General features: G+C 56.8%; 1 protein-coding gene across 6 annotated transcripts in view; it reads right to left on the bottom strand.

The window, feature by feature from the left end:
- Window positions 1–21,331, bottom strand: part of ZMIZ1 (zinc finger MIZ-type containing 1) — a 235,938-nt gene that overhangs the window by 103,642 nt on the left and 110,965 nt on the right. For all 6 annotated transcript variants that reach the window (XM_027593382.2, XM_027593427.2, XM_027593417.2 and 3 more), the window contains one exon: window positions 5,236–5,344. In XM_027593382.2, coding sequence (XP_027449183.1) covers window positions 5,236–5,295 — 60 coding nt within the window. In that variant the 5' untranslated portion in view covers window positions 5,296–5,344. The remainder of the gene's footprint in view (window positions 1–5,235; window positions 5,345–21,331) is intronic.

The following is a 21,331-nucleotide window of genomic DNA, read 5'->3' as shown; positions in this document are numbered from 1 at the left end:
GGGTGGGCGGGGGTGGCTTCATTCTCTAACACCTGCCCAGGTCTTCCCAGGTCCCGCTGAGTTAGACCTTAGCCCAAGGGATGAGTGACTTGCCGAGGGTCACAGAGCTGCTTAGGGGCAGAGCAGGAATTTCAGCAATGGGTGTCACGACTATGGGTCCTCCAGCGGGACACGTAGGGTGTGTCTGCAAGGGTCGTAAGCCAGCTGCAAAGAGGATGGTGGGACCTTCTAAGGCCCCTGTTGCTTTGGTGCTGGGAGAGAAAGGAATAGTAGCTTCCCCTGGGGGGGGGCTCTATTCCAAACTGCAGCGCAAGTCTGCCTTGGAGCCAAGGCGGGGAGGGGTCTTAGTAGCCGCCAGGTCCCAGAATTAGGAAGGAATGGAATGTACAGTGGCACTGAGCCCCTGTGGGGCAGGACCCCAGGGGCTCCCTCTGCCTTCGCATCCTGCTAGCTGCTAACCCAGGGCAGTCCCTCACCTTCCCGAACCTCAGCTGTCCCATCTGTAAAAGGGGGATGACTGATCATGGCTTGGTGGAGGGAATTTTTATTTCTTTTGTGTAGGGTTTCATGACTATTCTTACAACGTGGGTCGTGTAAGAAAGATTTAAAAATGGATGGAAGACAGTGAAATGAATTAGAACATGGTGCCTCTACGGGAGGGAGCAGTGAAGGCGAGAAGGAGGGAAAGCGAGCAGCGGTACAGCCCTCCGTCACGGGGCCAGGGAGACAAGATGAGGCTCCTGCGGCCCCTGGCAGGGCGCCTGGCACGTGGGGTGCTTCCACGTGGGGCTGCCCTTGGCCCTGACTCTGGCTCCTGGAGGGTCCCCTGGAAGCACAGCTGCACTCGGCAGCTTTAGGCCCTCATTCACACAGGCTCTTTCTGCAAAGGCAGAGCTCCCTGCTCTTGATGTGTAGGAGACGGGAGGAGCCTCCACATGGAGGACAGGGCCCTTTGAGAGGGCAGCAGGGGGTCCTCACCTCTGCCTCCAGTGCTCACTCTCTAACATGGGCCCCTTCCGAGGCCAGAGGGGGGCCATCCGGGCTGCACGTGGAAAGCCATACAAATTGCTAATTCCCTGTCCGGCGGCCTCTCTCGGCTAACTGAGTTATTCCGTTTATTTACGTGATGTCACACCCAATTAGCAGGGTCAGCAGCCACCACATGCTGCTCTCAGAGCTGCCTGCCCATAGCACCCTCACCCTTGGCAACCCCTTTGGGGCTCCGGGCTCACAAGTGGCCTCTGAGGCCCGTCTCGGGGGCCCAGTTTGTTCTGGTCCCCGAGCACGCAGCCTTCCATATCATGCTCAGCCCACCTCCACGCTTCTCCACCCTTACGCCAGCCAGCTCATGTGGCCTTCAGCTTGGGCTCTGGGTGGTCACCGCTGGGCACGACTCATTGGTAGAAAGAACATAGGCATCCCATTCAGTGGTTGCTGCTCGGCGGCTCTGTGGCCTTGGCCAAGCCCCCACCCCTCTCTGTGCTGTTGTTTCCTATTTCGACTATGAGGTCCCTGGGCTGCACAGAAACGGGTGACCTGGATCAAACCCCATCTCAGCCACTGAGCCCCACAGTCCTGGGCGTGTTCCTGAGCTTCAGACCCCTCACTGGTAAAATGGGGTGCTGACAGCCTGCAGGGCTGCCACACAGCTTAGGAACAATTTAAATCATGCCGTCCCCATGAGAGAGTCGGTGCCAGGTAAAGACTGCTACTGCTCTGACCTCTGTACAGTTTCTTCTCTCCTAGGAGCTCCTGGAGAGTAGAAATAGTGCCCTGTTCACCTCTGTAACTCTCAAGACTGGCGCACGGCCAGGCCCACACCGAAACGGGTGGTGAGCCGTTAAAACTGTCCAAAGGATGGTCCGTGTAGGCCGGCAACCTGGCCACTTCAGAACAGGTCCCTCGTGGCATGTGGAGTGGCCAGGGCTGGATGGGGGAGCTTGGCCAGGCTTGGATGGTCTAGGGATGGGAGCACAGATCTGAATCATAGGCAGAAGCCCCCCTGGGTGTGGCCATTACTGGATACCAATGCCTCACTTCCCACCAGACAGTCTGCCTGTCTCCACAATTCCTAGGAAGATCTGGGTTATATCCACTGGCCACTGAGTCTGTTGGGGCAGGATTAGGGGACACCAAAGCCTAGACCTATTGGATTGGCTACCCAGAGCAAGTGATGACTGCATCTTCTTATTAGTCCATCTGTGAACCAAACAACCTGTCCATCCAAATGAATCAGTCCATCCATCCATCCATCCACCCATCCATCCATCCATCCCCTTGTCCATCTACCCATTCAACCGTTCACTACTTTATTCATTTCCCATCCATCCATTCATCTACCTATCTATCTGTCTATCCATCGAAAAGTTATCCAACCTCCTGTCCATCCATGTATCCATCCATCATCTGTATCTACCTGCCTAACTGCACATTCTTATGTCCATCCCTCCACCCTTCCGCTCATTCCCTTTGCTAGCCATCGATCAGTTCACCCCTCCCCTGCTCCCCCTCTACTTATGTGGGCCCTGGCCTGGGGCTGCACTATGCTCTGCTGACTTTAAGATGAATATAGCACATCCTCTGCCCCCAAGGAACTCAGCCTGGGGGGAGGTCAGATATGTGCCCCACAGGGCCGATGGCTCAAGGGAGAAAGAGCAGGGTGGGTGAGGCAGCTGGGTGCCCAGGAAGCAGTGGGGCTCAGAGATGGGGGGTGCAGGTGCTCAGAAGAGCCCGTGGGGCTGGGGGAGGCTGCTGTGGAGGAATTAGCCAATTTGTGTGGCTTTGAACGTGCAGCCCAGATGTGTCTGTGACCTCTGAGTGGGGCCCATTGTAGAGAGGGCACTGGTTCTCCCAGTACTTGGGGCTGAGATGGGGGAAAGGTGGCTGAGCCAGAGGCCTGGAGGGAAGAGAGGCAGCAGGGTGCTTGGGGGATGGCCACTGTGAGCAATGGCTAGAACCAGGGTAGGGTGGGTGTGTGTCAGGGGGAAGCTGTGCTTAGAAGTGAGGCAGGGCTGGGAGTCCGAGGCTGCAAAGCCCTGATGAGGCCCAGCCAATGCATCTGTCATCCTCAGAGCACGCAGACCTGCTTGCCTTTCTCTTCTGATTAGGAAAGAGGATGTCTGAGAATCAGCAGTCTTCAGCCAGACGCGCCGCCCTCTGGGGAAGCCGTGGAGCAGACAGACGTCAAGTGCTGAGCTGTGTCTGACCGGAGGTGTGGAGGGGGATGTGGGGGGTGTCAGGAGCTCTGGATGGTCCAGGGGGGCATCTGGACAGCCTGCTCACTCTCACAAATGCATCAGGGTCTGACCCTAGCGCAGAGCTCTGGGCGTGTAGGGGTGTGTGTGTGTGTGTGTGTGTGTGTGTGTTTGTGTGTGTGTGTGCATGCACATGCATGGGACAACAGGCTGGGGGGCTGGGCAGCTGAGGAGATCCCTGGCCTTCCAGCTGCCCTGGCACACACCAGCTGGGCGTCTCTTATGATGCTATTCTACAGACCGAGTGGGGTGAATTGGCGGCTTAATCAGGGTCAGGTAGCTAGCAAGTGGTGGAATGGGGGCTTGGACTGGCTGACTGGTCAATCTGAGCCCTGGGGGCCATACTCTGAGGGGGTAAAGGGCACCCTGATTTCTGGGGATACAGAGCCAGCCATGGGAGAAAGGTCAGGTCGTGAGCAGGTCTCAGGAGGAGCTGCATGCCTGTCCCTAGGAGGGGCTCCTGCCGGGCAGTGAGACTGTGCTGTTGGGGGTGGGGGCCACTGACAGCAGATCCCTCAGGGCTGGGAGAAGGTGGGCCACAGGTTGAGCTGGGAGAGGGCCTGCGGAGCACCAGGGAGGAGGCGAGTGCAGGGCTGGAGGGAGGGCACCGTCTGGCTTCTATTCTGTGACGGTGAGCAGAGGCATAATTGGCGTTTTGGGGGAGCTGTTAGGGCTGGGTTCAATCTGTAACAAGTCTTCTTCAATTTCCTCTCCTCAGACCCTGCCCAGGCTTCCGAGAGAGCTCTGCTTGATATTTATGAGAGGACACATGCCCTCGTTCCTGAGGACCGGCCTCAGCTCCACTGGGCCCTGGCACTCAGGGAGGGCAGGCTGCCGGGGGGTGGGGAGGGCTGGGAGCTCTGCCCCCCAGGGGTGCTGAGGCCAGCGGCCCATGCTGGTGACCCAGAGGCCTCATCCCAGCGCTTGCCTCCCCGCTGCTGAGGCACTGAGGACAACAGCTCCTGCCACCCTGTGACAGCCTGGACCCTTGTGATGGGTGGGGAAACTGAGGCTCAGATAAACAAAGCCTGAGACCACGGGGGCACGTGGAGGCATGAGGATTTGGGCCCAAGTCTCTGACGTCAAAGCCCGTGCCCCTTCTACCATATCGCTCTCTCCTGGAGTACAATAACACTCAGGAGTCTGCATAGACCCTGCCATGCAGGGCTGCAAGGAGGTTGCGGCCAGAGGGCGGCGCACCACTCCTGGTCAACACTGGGGGGCGCCTGCCAACGCTGGCTCAACAAGGCTTCTTAAAGTGGGGCGGGGGGGGGGGGGAGGTGCTCTGAGCCCACCTGGAACATGCCCCACCTCTGAACAATCCCGAGAGAATGCTGGCAAGCAGACGGCCTCTTGAACGTGACGTGAGCCTGGGCAGGAGGGGGAGCTTGCTGTCCTCAGGAATGAGGGACGCCTCCCGCCCCCCCAGCACAAGTGAAGCTGGGCTGTGTGACTTCAGCTGACTCCCTTCTCTAATCCATGCCTCAGTTTCCTTTTCTGTAAGATGATCTCATTTCCCAGAACTCTTCCTTTTCTGTTTCTTTATAGAGAACCACAGAAGCAGAGGGCTGGGGAGCTTAGGTCTGGGAAGGGGACTAAGCACTTTATTCCATCTTCACAGCAGCCCAGCTGACACAGCAGAGCCCAGAGAGGGCATGAGGCTGGCCCCACATCACACAGCTGGGAAGAGAAGAGGAGGGGAGGGCAGGGGAGGAGATGAGGAGGGACAGGGCAGGGCTGGCATATGGGCCCTGGTGTGTGATGTCAGTGTTAGGCCTGTCTATGCAGCCACGTTCTCATGGGGTGGTCAGAGAGACTCGGGCAGTCAGCCCTGGCCTGCCACCACCACCCAGCACCCAAGAGGCCCAGCTCCATAGCTGGGCCAGCATCCCTCCCGCTCGGCCTGCCTTGCCGGCCCTGCCCTCGCCAGCTGGGCCAGGCTGGGCAGGGAAGGAGGTGTAAGCGCGGGCCACACACCCACCTGCTTGATGCACTGTAGTCGGTCATTGGTCTGTTGGATGTGCCTGTCCATAGAATTCATTCTGGCCGTTTCACTGGGTTCTACCCGAGAGCCATGAACGTTGTCCAGCCTGTGAAGACAGAAGAGGGTGGGTGTCACCGGGGTTGCACCAGGCCTGACAGCCCCAGCACCGACCTGCTGGCCCCAGTGGCTCCCAGCGGGTTCTGGGCTCCTTTGTGAGCTGTGGTGGCCTCCATCCCAGCCAGCCCCGCGCTGAAGGGAGGAACTTCGGCCATAGCTGCCCGGCCCATGGAGAAGCCCATCTGGACTGAGGTCAGGAGGTGTTCCTGGGTGTTCTCTGTGGATGACTCACGTCAGCATGGGGTACGCATGTCCGCCATGGGACATGGAACAGCACATGTGGGCACACACATTTCTACACACGTGTGTGTGAGTTGGGGGATGCTGGTGGGGATGGCAACCCCATCTTCAGATTCCCAGTTCAGGGCTTATTAGCTACCGACGCGGCTCTGTGTGTGTGCATATGCATACACATGTGTAGGAGTCTTCCCATGTGGCCCTCACCACGTATGTGGTGTAAGTGCCCAAAGTGCCATGGGTACCACAATCCCCCCACCCCAAGCCCCCATGCTTTCGAGTTCTTCACGCTACGAACCCCAATTCCATTCTTCCCTTGCCTTCCTGGGAAAGAAGGGCAGGTATAAGCGCCACCTTCTCTCCGAGACAAGGAAACTGAGGCTCAGAGGGGGACAGGAGTCACCCACAGTGGCACAGGGAGCCAGAATCAGAGCCCAAACCAGGAACTAGGATTCTGGCTGCCAGCTCGTGGCTCAGAGGGTAGGGTCCATGGATGTCACGGCCACCAGGCTCACTTCCTGAACAGCTGTGGGCCTCGGCAATTCTAACATGAATGTGACTTCCTCCCAGAGGGTGAAGCTAAGTGGAGGAAGCCCCCTCAGCTCCAGAAAGCCCCCAGAGTCCCCAGGCCTCTGCAGAGAGGCCAAATGGCAAAGGAGAGATGAAGAGAGAGAGAGAGAGAGAAAGTTGGAGACAGAGGAGAGAGTCCATCCACTGCTCAGTGGTCCAGATCCTTGGGCCAAAGCAGAAGCCTGCCCATGGCCGCTGGGTTTGCTCTCCCATAACCCAGTGGGCATTTCAGGCTACAGACACAGGGTGCTGGACAGAGGCCTATGGCCCCCGGCCTTCTCTGCTCTCCTGCGGCACTGCCCCCCAGAAGTCCCCTCATCTCCTGCTGTGTCACCAAAGGTCCCATTTACCAAGCACTTTCTGTATTCTCTCCTTTACTTTTCATGCCCACTCTGTAAGACTAGAATTACCTCCATTGTACAGACGAGGAAACTGAGGTCTGAGATCTGAGATCAGCCAAGTCCCCACCACTAGTAGGAGCCTGTCTGCATCCATGTCCTGGCTCTCTGCGAACACCCATCCCGCACGAACACCCTGGCTCTCTGCGAACACCCATCCTGGGCGAACATGTCCTGGCTCTCTGCGAACACCCATCCCGCGCGAACACCCTGGCTCTCTTTGAACACCCATCCTGCGCGAACACCCTGGCTCTCTGCGAACACCCATCCTGTGCAAACATGTCCTGGCTCTCTGCGAACACCCATCCTTGCGAACATGTCCTGGCTCTCTGCGAACACCCATCCCGCGCGAACACCCTGGCTCTCTGCGAACACCCATCCTGTGCAAACATGTCCTGGCTCTCTGCGAACACCCATCCTTGCGAACATGTCCTGGCTCTCTGCGAACACCCATCCTTGCGAACATGTCCTGGCTCTCTGCGAACACCCATCCCGCGCGAACACCCTGGCTCTCTTTGAACACCCATCCTGCGCGAACACCCTGGCTCTCTGCGAACACCCATCCTGTGCAAACATGTCCTGGCTCTCTGCGAACACCCATCCTTGCGAACATGTCCTGGTTTTCTGCGACCACCCATCCCGCGCGAACACCCTGGCTCTCTGCGAACACCCATCCCGCGCGAACACCCTGGCTCTCTGTGAACACCCATCCCGCGCGAACGCCCTGGCTCTCTGCGAACACCCATCCCGCGCGAACACCTGGCTCTCTGCGAACACCCATCCTGTGCGAACATGTCCTGGCTCTCTGCGAACACCCATCCCGCGCGAACACCCTGGCTCTCTTTGAACACCCATCCTGCGCGAACACCCTGGCTCTCTGCGAACACCCATCCCATGCAAACATGTCCTGGCTCTCTGCGAACACCCATCCCGCGCGAACACCCTGGCTCTCTTTGAACACCCATCCTGTGCGAACACCCTGGCTCTCTGCGAATGCCCATCCCGCACGAACACCCTGGCTCTCTGCGAACACCCATCCCGTGCGAACACCCTGGCTCTCTGCGAACACCCATCCCGCGCGAACACCTGGCTCTCTGCAAACACCCATCCTGTGTGAACATGTCCTGGCTCTCTGCGAACACCCATCCCGTGCGAACACCCTGGCTCTCTTTGAACACCCATCCCGCACGAACACCCTGGCTCTCTGCGAACACCCATCCCGCGCGAACACCCTGGCTGAGGGAACTACCAGCAGAGCATGCCTGGCCCAACCTTGGGAAGAAAGGCCTGGTTGTACTTCCAAGGAACTCTTTACTACCCAGCTCCTTGAAAGCACTTCCTATTGTTCCATTTGTATTGAAAAGGCAACTCATTTGTGTGGTTCAAAAATCAAAGTCCAGTGATGTGCTGGCCCTGTCCCCAGCCCCCAGAAAGCCTTCCTGGGAGGAACAGGGTCACTAGTCTCCTGAGGGTCTCATCTTAGAGAAGCAAAGATCTATGGGTACCATCCCCTGTCACCCCTTAAAAAAAACCAAACCACATAAAATGACAGCATTCTAATACACACTACTTGGACCTTGCTTTTCTCCTCTTAATCATATCTCAAAGTTTATTCCACATCAAGATATAAAGAGCCTTTTCATTTTTTAATGGGCACTGATGAATCATTGATCCAACCAAATTCTGAATGTCCACCCCTGCTAGGCGCTGCTCTAAGACCCGAGGCCCTTCTGCTCAGAGGGCTCACGCTCCAGACTGAGTGATGAAGCCTGAAGTCATCTCCAAATTCATACTGCAAACAGGGTTGCAAGAGCACCTTTTTATATTGGCCACATCATCAACGTGTGAATTAATCTAGAGAGCATATTCTTAGGAGTGGAGTTTCTGGGTCATTTGGGCCTTTGTACTTTTGATAAATGCTTTCTGGGTTCACTCTACCTTGGAGTTCTCCCACAAAAAGGTAAAAGTAGGGGTAATGCCCCACATTTATTTTTTTCTACCCTCCAACATCCCTCCATTGACCCCACTGATCACATGTTTATACACCCAAGTAGCCAACTTCTCCATCCATCATTTATTCATCTAAATGCCTGCCTGTCCATCTGTCTATCCATCTACCTATCCATGCATCCATCCAAACACCTCTAATCTCCACGTGCCCACCCATGCATGCTTCCAATTCACCCAGTAAATACTTTACAATATCTATATGGTGCAGGGTCCTATGCCATATCTGTGAGCCATGGAGATATGGTCCATGGTCCAAGCCAGTATTCACTCTGTGTGACCCAGTAGTGACTATTTGTTGAGCTTCTCCTGTAAGTCAGGTGCTGGTCCAGGCACTGGGCATAGACAGACATCGTTACTACATTCCCACTTTACAAATGAAGAAACTGAGGCTCAGAGGTTTTAGTAGCAGCCAGCTCTAGAATCCTGGCTTTCCCATCACAACCTAAACTTCGGTGCAGCTAGTGGGGAGGGGCCAGGGGTCCCCACTGGAGATTGCTGTGGTGTGGCAGGCATGTGTCATGGGAGAAGTGTCACTCCCCTTGCTACCCTTCTAGGTACCCCAGGCAGGGGCTGAGTTTCTCCTCCTGGGTTTACTTGTACAGAGTCCCAGCCAGCGCTCACTCCTAGTGGGCTCCTGGGGCCAGGGACAAACCATGGTGCCCAGCCGGCCAGCAGGGGGCGCTGTTGATGAAGCTAAGTACCCAGAGGGCTGGAAACCAGCACTGTGGGGCTCTCTCTTTAGGGCCCTCCTTCTCCGCGGTGAGTACCTAAGTGCCCCAAACAGAGGGGTTTTAAGCAGACTTCTCTGGCTTTCTAGGCCTTGGATTCCCCATTTGTAGAGCAGGATGGCGAGTGGGGATTAGGTGGCCTCACAAGACTCTTATCTCTAGGTAGACTTCCCAGGATGGACACAGCATTTTTATCTAGGGTCAGAGCCCTAGTGGGGCCTTGATAAATGTTTGCTGAATGGCTGACAGATCGTTTCTGGAACCTGAGTGGGTACTCAGCCCACCCAGGGAAGCCCTAAGCAGGCATCAGGAGCCCAGGCCCACATAGGCAGGCACCTTGGCACCCAGAGGCCGTTCTTTCTGCTCAGTGCCCCCTAGTCTGGGCCGAGAATGCTGGCAAGGAAGCTAGTAGGAAAGATATCACAGATCACAGGGACAACTGTGTGTCCTATATGTCTTAATCTATAGAAGAACAAAATGTCCAGCTGATTAAGGAGACACTCACAGGTGAGAGGACATTTTTAAACTCCCGAGATCAGTGGAAATTTTTGGTTATTAATACCAGGAATGGATGGGGCTGGCAGCTCCAGCCCACACAGAAAAAGGGTGAAGGCCTGGAAGGCTAAAGGTGTGGGGCGCGGAGAGGGGAAGGGTGGGCTGAAGGAGTTAGGAGAGGTAGCTCATTGTGGGGCAGTCTGGAATCTTGCATTTGTCCTGTCTCTGCCATGTTTACGCAGCAGGCCTGATCCCGTGCATTGCCAATTTCCTGAATCCTAAAAGGCTCAGAGAGGGGAAGCAATTTGTTCAGGGTCACACGGCCAGGAAGGGCTGAGATTCAAACCCACTGCCTTTCTAACCATTCCTGTGTTTTTCTTTTCATTCCTCCAAGACTGGCGTTCAGCCTCCTGGAAGTCCTCACTCAAGGGCTGTGTCTGGGCCCAAAGAAATGTCCCCTTGTTCCATCCAACCTGTCCAAACTCATCCACTTCCAAGGCCCTGCCAGTGCCATAGGGCTCCAGGCAAGCGGGCCGTGCGGGGAGGTGGCGCATGCTCGGCAGCCAGCAGAGGTCGCCCTCGGCCGCAGGAGCACGGCTTGGCTTGAGGGCTGCCTCCCTCTGCAGACCTCGGGCTTCTTCAAGCCTTTACAAGTAGCTACAAATCGTCCGTGGTGGCAGGTCTAGTGCCCACGGATGGCCGGGCTCCCTCCCAGCTGGAGACGGCTGACGGCATGGCTCTGGGTGCATGCAAGGCCTCAACCCTTCCCAGCCGCCTGCCTGTCTCTGAATGGCGAGTGGGCTCAAGCAGTCAAGCCCCCGCACCCCCTGGTTGGGGCAGCCATGTGCCTGTAGTCAGCCTGGGGAGTCTGGGGGGGGGGGGCGCTCTGCTCTGATACCTTTTTCCAGGCCTCAGTTTCCCTGCCTGGAAAACAAGGCCGCCTTGGGCAGCCCTTCAAACTCCAACATCTTAGGATTCCTGTGTCAGGAGCTCCAGCTCTTTGGAACACTCTATCTCAAACAAGTGTAGAATGCTTGACTTGAAACTGCAAAGCCAGTCCCAAGGCTGCCCCGGAAATTCTGGGAGGGAGAGCCCCTGGTCCAGGGGAGCCTAAGATTGCACACACTCCTCCTCACCTCACCCCCTAGGCTCAGCATGGCTTCACGCCGCATGTATGTGTTCTCTGCTAGTGACACCTGAGTCCCTGTGGTCTTCTGACCCAGGGGAGTCTGGAAGGGCCAAGCTCCTGTTCCACACTCCCTGCCACCTAGCAGAGCGCTGGCCGAGTTGACTCTTGGTGGTACCTAGCACAGAAGGCACTTCCAAGAGAAATTAGCTGCCCTTTCCACACGGAGGACTGCTCCAAGTTAGAATGTTGAGAACCGGAAGGATACCGGGGGCCACCTGGTCCCATGCCCTGTGTGGCAGGATGGGGTGGGGGGCAGAGGTGGAGAGAGGGGGGCACAGAGGGAGATAAGGGCCGAGTGGGACTGGCACCCATCTGGCTGACTCCCTGACTGCGTCATGGCCCTTGGCAGGCTGCTCCCTGGAAATGGGGAGCAGGGTGCTCTTAGCTGCCCCACGGAAACATGGGGTGCTGGGGCCCTGGAGGCAGCTCCTTAGGGTGGTGGGCCAACATCAGCTGTACTAACATCAGAATGTTTTATTTTTCACGTTTGAAGCCAAACAAGCTAACTGGTACTCTCGGCTCACACGCATCCAGGGGAGAGGCATTTGTGGATATGTGTGCACGCTCACATACGTAGGTGCCCTTTTGCACACTCAAGTGCAGGTACACACACACACACACACTCAAGGGCGGGCACAGATGCACTTGAGCACACACAGCTCCTGACAGCTTGCACAGGCAAGCGGCGGGGTCCCCAGGGGAGCTGTGTGAGCGGTGGTGTGCAGAAATGATTCAATCACCACGCACATCTGCAGCTCCGATTCCCTGGGGCGAGTGGTGCTGGCAGCAGGGGCGGGCCGTGGGGGGGTGTTGCTTACCTACAGCCCACAGAGCAGAGGTTGCGTTCCAAGACATTGCCAGGGCCAGCGAATTTGGGACCTACCCACTGCTCAGCCGGGTGGGAGAGCCTGGGGGTCCAGGGGATGCATCCCAGCCAGCTCCTTTACCAGCTCTCAGACTCCAAGAGAGGCAGATGTCATGGGCCCGGGGTTCAGCAGTGACCTGCCAACCTTGCATCTGACAGTGTCAGCCGAGGTCCTCCTTGGCCTGGCCGCCACCTCCCCACTACTTCAGCCACACCCCGTGTCCTCCACATGGGGCTGCTCCCTGCATCCTGGACCATGCTCTGGAGATCATACCTCCATGTCTTGGCCTCTGTCCTTCAGCCCGGAATTCCTGGCCCCCTTCATCTATCAAGGCCTGGGACAGCCATCACCCTCTTTGCAGGGTTCCCCCAGCACAGCTACTCAGTTCCATTCTTGCGCCTCCAGTGTCATGCACCATCTTGGTGGTACTAAACCAGTAGTATGTCTTTGTATCTGTCTCCCCCATTAGCTGGCCTGTTTTCTGATTATGGATTCCCAGACCCCAGCCCGGGTCCTGGTACCCAGCAGGTGCTCAGCAATGCTTATTAGATGGGTGGATGGACGGCCATCGCTGGGCATACACAAGACCCACAGTGGCAAGAGCTGAAAACCCAACGATCTGGCCCCCATCAGAGGAACTCTGGCCTTGGAGAGACTCCCGCTAACCCAGTCTAAGCTTCCCAAAGGATGATGCCTGTACCGTTGGTGGAAGAGGGAGGATTTCAGGTGGTCTGTGGGCACTGCTTGTACGTTTTCACAGTGAAGTGTTTGGACTAGAACAATGATCACTGGTGAGTCTGTGGATATAATTATTTAGGATGAGGTTAAATTGGGGAACAATGGCAGACCTAAGTGGATTAAAGAAACATTTTAGGGGATGCCTGGGTGGCTCAGTTGTTAAGCGTCTGCCTTCGGCTCAGGTCATGGTCCCAGGGTCCTGGGTTCGAGCCCCACATTGGGTTCCCTGCTCGGCGGGAAGCCTGCTTCTCCCTCTCCCACTCCCCCTGCTTGTGTTCCCTCTCTCGCTGTGTCTCTCTCTGTCAAATAAATACATAAAATCTTAAAAAAAAAGAGAGAAACATTTTAAACATAGTATAAACGGGATGAAGGTGACCGAGGTTAGGGAAGCACTGATCTAATCTGACACCCTCCTCGTCTCAGGGGTGAAGGAGCAGAAGCTCAGAGAGGGGCAGGAGCGGTCTGTGGTCACACAGCACGTGGCTCCTCCACTCCTTGGTGGCCCACACTAGGCACACCACTTGGTGGAAGAGAGAGAGGGTGGGGGTGGAGCAAAGCCCACCAGAGGAGAGTGACTCTGTGCCCTAGCCCAGAGAAGTCAGGGAAGGGCAGAGGGACGGGAGATAGGAGGGAGAGGGAGGGAAGACGCAGCCCCAGGCAGCTGACCGGGACCAGCTGCTCCCCATTCTTGGCCAGGCAGCTGGAGCAGGCCCTTGCCCTGGGCCAGTGTGAGGCCTCGCGCAGGGTGAGGCCCCTCCGGATGGTGGGGTGGGGTGGGCCCTGACAGTCAGGCCTTCCTGGCTGAGAGGCTGGGGGAGGCCAATTTATCTCCCTGAGCCTGGGGTTCTCATCTGTCAACTCGGGCTGAGGGGCTGAGAGAGGGAAGTCACGCAGGAGACCGGCTTCTGAAAAGGGAAATTCTGATCTGGACAAGAGCTCTTCCAAATCCAGTTCCTCCCTCCTCAACTCAGGGAGTGCCCCCATGCCAAGACGTGACGAGGCTCTAGCCTCCTGGCTGCGTGGGGTAGGTGCTTTGGCTTGGCACTCGAGGTTCCTGGAAGGGCGGGCCCGCTTCTCTCCATGACCCCATCTCGGAGCACCCGCCCTGGGCTAGAGGAACACCCCCTGTCAATGCGGGGGGGGGGGACCCTCGCTCTTTAGAGTGGGGGCTTCCTGAGGGCTGGCCCTGCACAGCTGCCGGACAGGCTGTTCTGGAACCCACATGCTAATCCAGAGGGCAGGATGACTTCCTTGGGAGAACATGTGTCAGTACTGCCCTGTCAAGAGTGCTGGCCCGCGGTCCCAGCCCACACGGTGCTGGGAATCCCAGCTGCACTTGGGTGTGCCTCATCCCTCCGGGGCATGCAATGACGCCTGAACCCTCCTGCCCGCACCTCCCCCCCCCCCCCCCCCCCCCCCCCCCCCCCCGTCTCCAAATCCATGACCTCATAGTGAACTTGCTCTGACAGCTTCTCTCCCCAACCGGCAAAGGAAGGCCAGATTCGATCCCGGACAAGGTCACTGGGTTTTCTCGCATCCCCAGGGCCTCGCTGCCTCAGAATGGGAAGAGAACCTAAACGAGTGCTGAGCTTGTATGCGGCGGACGTTAGATTCTCTCCCTCACCCCCCCCTCGCTCCTCAGGGTCCCACACCCACCGAGGTGTTCCAGTTATCGGGACGGTACTCCAGGTGAGGGCACTGGCCGGCCTGCTCGAGGTCCTGCTACTGAGAAGTTAGCAGTGCCAGGACTGGGGCCCTCGTCTGATCACACTCCCCATCATGCTCTCCATTGCAACGCGGCCGGCCTTCCTCAACTAGACGCTTCCTCCCTTGGCCCCAGCGGCCCTGCGTGTGAGGAAGGTGCCTGCGGAGAGGACAGTGCAGAGACAGGGAGTCGTGCCTGGGGCTGCGCCGTGCCAGGCCTGGGTCACAAGCTTGCACCAGGACAGTGGCGCTCAGGCAGCGGCCTTTACCTGCTCTGTCTTGAGGCTCTTGCCGGCAATTCCGAAGGCTCAGATGGGAAGCATGGGGATAGTTCTCTGAGGAGCCCTGGAGGACAGGGGGTGAGATGAAGCTGGAGTTGGAGCCGGGACACCCTGATCACCAGCTGGAGTCCTCTAGAGACACAGAGGTGTTCTCCACCACCCTCTCTCTACCCAAGCTCCTCAACGCTCCAAAACCACCTGTCTGGCATTCTGCATGAGCTCTAGACAGGCACGTCCAAGGGAGAGCCAGACAGAACTGGATGAGCCATTAAGGGCCACCTGGGGGGCAGGGGTGGCATTGTGAGACGTCACCCCCACCCCCCATATCCACGGCAGGCACGGCTAATCAGTCACCAGGCTCTTCCCGCTGAACCCGGGCATGGCCTACCAGTCCTCCACGCACCCTTTCTGCGCAGCCATTCTCAACCACCTGGTACCGACACAGGAAGAGACAACTTCTGGGCAGCCCCATCTTTGAAAGGAGAGCGAACAGAGAGGCCTAGCCAAGGGAGGGCTTAGTCTGGGGTCACCACCCCATCAAGGCATGAGCAGAAATCTGCACTCGGATTTCTCAACTTCTGACTTTGTACTGTTTCCCCTAAACTGGAAGTCAGAGCCGGGCTCTTTCTGAGCTGAGAGGCCATATATGGACCACTCAGGTGAGCCAACCATGTTTTAAGCAGTCCCATACCATAGCTTCAAGGTAGCTTGTGAACCATTTTGCCGACGAGAAAATGAAGGCTCAGAAGGGATGGGCGATTTCTACCCAGTCACACAGGGAAGTGTGGCTGACCCACCATGGTAGTTCCTCCGGAGCCTGGGCTCCTTTAGCTAGTTGCTGTGAATGGTCAGTTTTTTTTTTGTTTTTTTTTTAAACATCTCAAGAAATAAAAAGTTAGGGAGGGAAACAAAGGAATCAGAAAGCAGGTATTTATTTGCATTAAAAGTGATAGGTGATTAAAAAAAACCCCGAACAGTCCTCATGCCTTAGATCTAGAAGGGATCCTCGCATCTGCTCAGGCCTATCCTAACATTTACAGATGAGGAAACTGAGGCCCACGGCAGGGGTAGGGGTGGGGGTGGAGTTGAAGTAGAGCCTCGAAGACCCTACTCTGGGTCAGAGGTGGGGCCAGGGCTCACACCCAGGCCTCAGGAGCGCTAGCCGCCCCGAATCCCGCTCTCTCTCTGCCCCTCCTGTGTTTAGGCACTCCCTGTGGCCACGGACGGCTCACCCCGGGGACTGCTGGGGGAGCAGGGGCTCCTCTCCCGCTGCCAGCGCCTGTGGCTTCCCTGCAGGATGACTGCTAGGTCCCCATGCTCCACGCAGAGATTCTCAGCATCCCAGCTGGGCTAAGGCTGACACACTGACCCCTCAAGGGCGCGTGCCTCCGGAAGGCCCGGAGAGCAGGGGCTGAGTCGGCTGGGCCTGGGGCCTGTCATCTGATCTGTACTCAGGGAGTTGCTGCGTGTGAGGCTGCTCAGGGACTGGGCCAATCCCGTCCCAGGCAGGGAGGAGAGGCCTCATCCCTGGAACCCTCCAGGCACAAACCGGGCATCCCACAGGCAACCTGAAAGCATATTTCCCGAACGTCGGCTAAGAGACAAAGTTCACACTGGGTATTCCGAAGCCACATGCTGACGTGCACTCTGGCTGTTCAAGGCACTCCACAGTTTACAAAGCACTGCGTCGGAGCCTCATCTGGCCCTGTATCACCTCATCTTACACGGGCAGTAGAGCTTAGCGGTCAAGATCACCAGGCTGCCTGGGTTCAAATTCTGGCTCTGCCGCTTGCTAGCTTCTGTGACCTAGGACAAAACGCTACCCTATGTGTGCCTCAGGCTCCCCATCTGTAAAACGGAAGCAGGCATAACAGTGCCTGCTTTGTTCATTGAGTTAGGGAATAGGAAGCCCGAGCACACGAGAGCGTTGTTGGCTCTACGTAAGGCCCAGGTGGGTCTTATCATCTGTCTCCATCACAGGCAGGAGGAAACCAGGGCCAGAGAGGAGCCGGTGCTTGCTGGGGGGTGGGGAGGGCGGGGGTGGGGTGGGGGGGGTTGGTGGTAAATGCCACCGCCCTAGACACTAAAGATCTTCAACCTTTTTTTTTAAATGTATTCAAAAAAATCTCGTTTTTAAATTTTGTTTTAAATCTACTTAAGGCAACATTTTAGGCAGAAGTTCAGTTTTTGCAACAACAAAAGGGGCTGTGCTCTGGATGAGGGGTGGTGAGGGGCTGCTCACTCTGCTTGCTCTCACACAGGCAACCCTGGGAACCACCCCATGGGCTCAAGGCTGGGCCTCTGAGGACGTGGGTGGCTGCGGTAGCCCCATGCCCACCGATCAGAATGCCACGTTGAGGAGCTGAAGGGCTCTGTCCAAGTGGCAAAGGTGAGTTGTGGAAAGTTCCAGATGGAAGGAGGGATCAGGTTGGCGCTTCACAACGTGTGAGCTGAGCTCTGTTCCTCCGGGCAGCAGCCTGGACACCCATGTGAAGTCTGTCCAGGAGGGCAGTGTCACGGATGGAGGCAGGGAGGCCAGAGGGAAAACACTACCTATTCTGGGCAAAAAGAGGGCGGGGCCCTGTGCACCTGGGATGAGGCTGCCTGAAGTCTGTTCCTCAGAAACCTGGCCCTTGAGATCCTCCCCAAACAAAGAACTCTCTGGTCTGATTAGCTGGAGGCAAGCTGTGTATTCTACCCTCCCCGGAAGATCATGAAGGCACTCTCCTCTGCCAGGGCCTCGAAGAACCTGGTTTTTCCCAAAGTTACTATATTGCAAACCACTTTTTTTCCCCGACTAACTTGTTTTCCCAGGAACTGGCTTTGAGAAATTCGGACCTAAGGGAGGGTGGCTGGGTAGAGGCCAGGCCGCAGGAAGAGAAGAGAGGAGAAGACAGGTGGGCTGGAGGGCTGAGGGAGGGGGACCAGAAACAGAAGTGTCTGCGGGACAAGAGGCCACAGGGCACCTGTGTCAAGATATGAAACCCACCACCCCTGATGACAGGGGCCCTGGATTCTGGATCCAGTATCACGGCCAGCACGATACACCCAACGGGCCTGGAGCCCACCCTCTGGGGGAGGGGTCCCCTCAGCTCTCCCGCCCCCAGCAAGGCTGGCCCAGGTCAGGAGAACTGCCCAGGCCAGGGCAAAGGCCAGAGCTGGAAGGTCACATGAGCTGCCTGAGGCAGAGACTGGTTCCTCCTCTGCCCCATCCAAGCCAAGAACTGCCAAGAGAGGGCATGGGGCAAGGTGGCCAAGAAGGCCAGAGTTCACCCCCTGAGGCCGTGGGGGTGGGGAGCCTGGGGGCAGCCACTCGGAAACCTCTGTTGGTAGTTGTGAATAATAATGAGAACAAGAGGGGTAGCAATTAAGTATCTGCTGTGTGTCAGGTAGCACATTTGGCGTTTTCTGTGCATTACCATGATAACAATATAACCAAAGGTAGAGTGGTGAGCACCATCTGTAGATGGGAAAAGGACTACAGGAAATGATGAAGGAACTCGCCCCGGATGACAGAAGTGCAGAGCTGGGATCTGAGCCCATACCCATCAGACGTCGAAGCCCAGCATCCATCCCCTAAATCAGGCTCCCTATGCACCATCCTGGGGCTTTGCAGATGGGCAGGCCCCAGGTGGCCCCGGAAGAGGCCTTCAGGTCAGTCGTCCCCAGGTGCTGTTCTGTGCTAGCTTGCACCAGCTGGACCCAGCCCAAGTGGGCCATGTGGGCAAGAGGCCCGTTCTCAGGGGGCTCCTGTGCTGTGAACACGCAGTCAGCCTTTCTGGGCCTGTTTTATCAGCCCCTGAGAGATGGGGCTGATTGAGCGGTCACATACTTCCCCAAGCACCCCTAAACCTCTGAGGGTAGCCGAGGGCACTCGGCATGCACCTGGCCCTTTCACACACAGTACTTCACTTACTCCTCACACTGACCCAAGGAGTTGGGCATCATCGCTCAGACTTTACAGATGAGGAAACGGAGGCCCAGAGAGGTTATGCAACTTGCCTAACACAGCAGGGCAGTGGAGTTGCTGGGATGGAAACCTGCGTTTGACACACTTCGAAGGCCTCCCCGGCCTGATGTAGAGCTAGAACAGAGGACAGGGGAGGGATTCCAACGCCACTGTGTGACCACAGCACTCAGTCCTTGGACTGCCTGGCCTTGGCAAAATGGGGGTGGATGAGATGGTTCCTAAGGCATTTTCTAGCTTTAATGCTCTGGCAGGAGGCTGGGGGAAGAAAGGATTAAAAAAAAAATGAGGGGCGCCTGGGTGGCTCAGTCGGTTAAGCGTCTGCCTTCGGCTCAGGTCATGATCCCCGGGTCCTGGGATCGAGCCCCGCATTGGGCTCCCTGCTCAGCAGGGGGTCTGCTTCTCCCTCTGCCTTCCCCTGCTGGTGCTCACTCTCTCCCTCTCTCTCTCAAAAAAAAGAAAAGAAAAAAAAAGTGAGATGACATCCTTGCATTCTAGAAACCCAGAATCCAGGCGAAGGCCCAAGAGCTGCACCAGCCCACCTGCTGGGAGCACCCACCAGGGGGGTTGGACAATGGAAGGCTCAGGGCTGGGCTGGGGGCATCCCCACAAGCTCTCTGGAGGAGGAGGGGTGGAGCCAGGCCCCAAGGGCCGGGGGCTTGGCTCCCAGCAGGGACTGGGCAGAGGGCTAAGGCGTGAGAGTAGCTAGGATTGGGCAGGGAAGGCCTATCTCATTTTGGAAAAACAACCGCATGCCCGGTCTCTTTCTGACCAGACCCTGGCCAGTCTGGAAGAGTGGCATCAGGGTCTTTCTTAAGGGACAGGGTACTGAGATGAAGCAGGACGTCCGCTCACAATTCATCTGCTTTTTAATTAACTCGCCCTGCTGCCTTAAGTGATTCCCTGCTTACGCTCATTCTTTTGAAAATTCCAAAGTGCTATTTCTGACCTGTGATTTGCTATTGCCGTACGTCTCTATAAGCAGTGTTTTAGCTTAAGTGGCAGTTGCATATTAATTACAAAGTTAATTATGTGCTGTGTAATCATGCTGTAATTCATTAGTTTACTCTACACTCTTAGAGCCTCATGCTAATAGCAGGATCTGACAGAGGGTTTCAGGAGTCACCAAGAAAGACCTGTTGAAAATCCAGCATGGGGCAGAAGAGGACTCGACACCACATCAAAATGGCTCCTCGGGACCCACATGCTTGACCTGGGGCCGGCCCTGGGGCCCTGCGAGGCTGATCTCTGGCACAGAGGCCCCTGGCCCCCGAGGGCTGCCTGCAGACTCTCCTTGGCTGAGGAAAGGACAGTGGAAAACCTAGCAGGCTCCCGTTTTTCTCCCCCACCCCACAGAAGTGCAAGGACAGGAACAGAATTTGTTTAAAATTACTTACGGAACAGAGAGTCACTTCTAGGTGGAAATTAACTGCTCAGATCACCAAAACAAAGTGGCCCTGAGAGCAGAGACAGGGGGCCAGGCCTATGGGGGGCCCTGGGAGGAGGCGGGTCCGAGGCAGGGGTGCAGAGTGGGGAGACCCAGGTCCAAGAGGGGCTGGGGGGGTGTCTGGGATTTGGGGCAAGGTCCCTTCACATCGATTGCCTTCTCTACCGTACCCCCCAAAGCATTCAGGGCTCCTGAAAGTGAACACTGGCCCCCTTTCTCTCTCCCTCCTTCCCTGTGTTGGCTTTGTCTCCTCATTACTAATAAGATGATGCACGGGGTCACTGCGGCCTGGCCAGGAGTCCGGGCTCCACTCCTAGACAATCTCCAGGCTCTCTGAGACCCAGCTGCCTCGCGGGTGCAGCTGGGTGAGGGCTCCCTGCCTCCCTGCACAGGGTTGGAAGATGGATGGGAAGGAAATGGGGGCTCTCCAGACCCTGCCCCCACCTGACCGCTCTAGGTCCTCCCACAGGATTCTTTTCTAAGAAGAACCATCTCGGCCTGGGCCCCAAGTTGTCAGCCACTGAAGAACCACCCATGACCCTCCAGTGCCATTTAAAAGTCAATGTGAGGAAAGCCAGGCCTGCTGCAACACCCCCCTCCCAAATCTGCAGATCAAATTTCAAGCCGTGAGGGGACAGGAAGGCTGTGACCTATCCCGGACATAGCGATCTGGTGGCTGAGACCCTCTGCTTTCCAAATATAAACCTGCTTGTTTTATTTCTGCTGACAGCTGAACAAAAAAAAAAAAAAATGTGGTAGTCCTTCCCCTTCTGGCTCCAGTCACCAAGAGGAGAGAAGGACTCAGAGCCCCAGCTGGCATGGGAGGGAGATAAATAAGAAAAAACAAAACATGTCCTTGTGCTACAGTGGAATGTTTAAAAAAGAGGTGAAAAGCACAAGGTCAGGGGCAGATTTCATTTTCTATCATTTCAGCAGGCTCCGGGAGGAGGCGGGATGCTGCCGACTCGACAGTTTCGGGGGAATCAGTTTTGGAGGGAACTCATTTTTGGGGAGGGGGGAGGGCGGGTGTCTTAACAGCCAAAGCACTGTGGTTTCCTTTCCAGGGAACACACTGGTTTCCCTGGCAACGGAGAAGTCCAGCCTCCAAAGTTCTGCCCGGAGACCAAGGCTTGGCCTGGGATGCTCCCGATAATTGCCCACAGCCAAGGCCTCACCGTCCGTCCGGCTCGCCTGGGCCGCGAGCTGGGGGTGGGGGGAGAGGTGCAAACAGCGGGCCCCAGTCCCCTTCTCCTCCCTCCGCCCTTGAGCACACACCTACTCACCCTCAGATCACTGCCTCCTAGGGCTTTAGGACGGAGCAGGTAAAAATGCCAGAAACAACTTGG

Source organism: Zalophus californianus, chromosome 15 (genome assembly GCF_009762305.2).
Source record: "Zalophus californianus isolate mZalCal1 chromosome 15, mZalCal1.pri.v2, whole genome shotgun sequence".
NCBI classification, from domain to species: Eukaryota; Metazoa; Chordata; class Mammalia; order Carnivora; family Otariidae; genus Zalophus; species Zalophus californianus.
The sequence above is the reverse complement of the archived record's forward strand: the minus strand, read 5'-3'. Positions and strand labels throughout refer to the sequence as shown.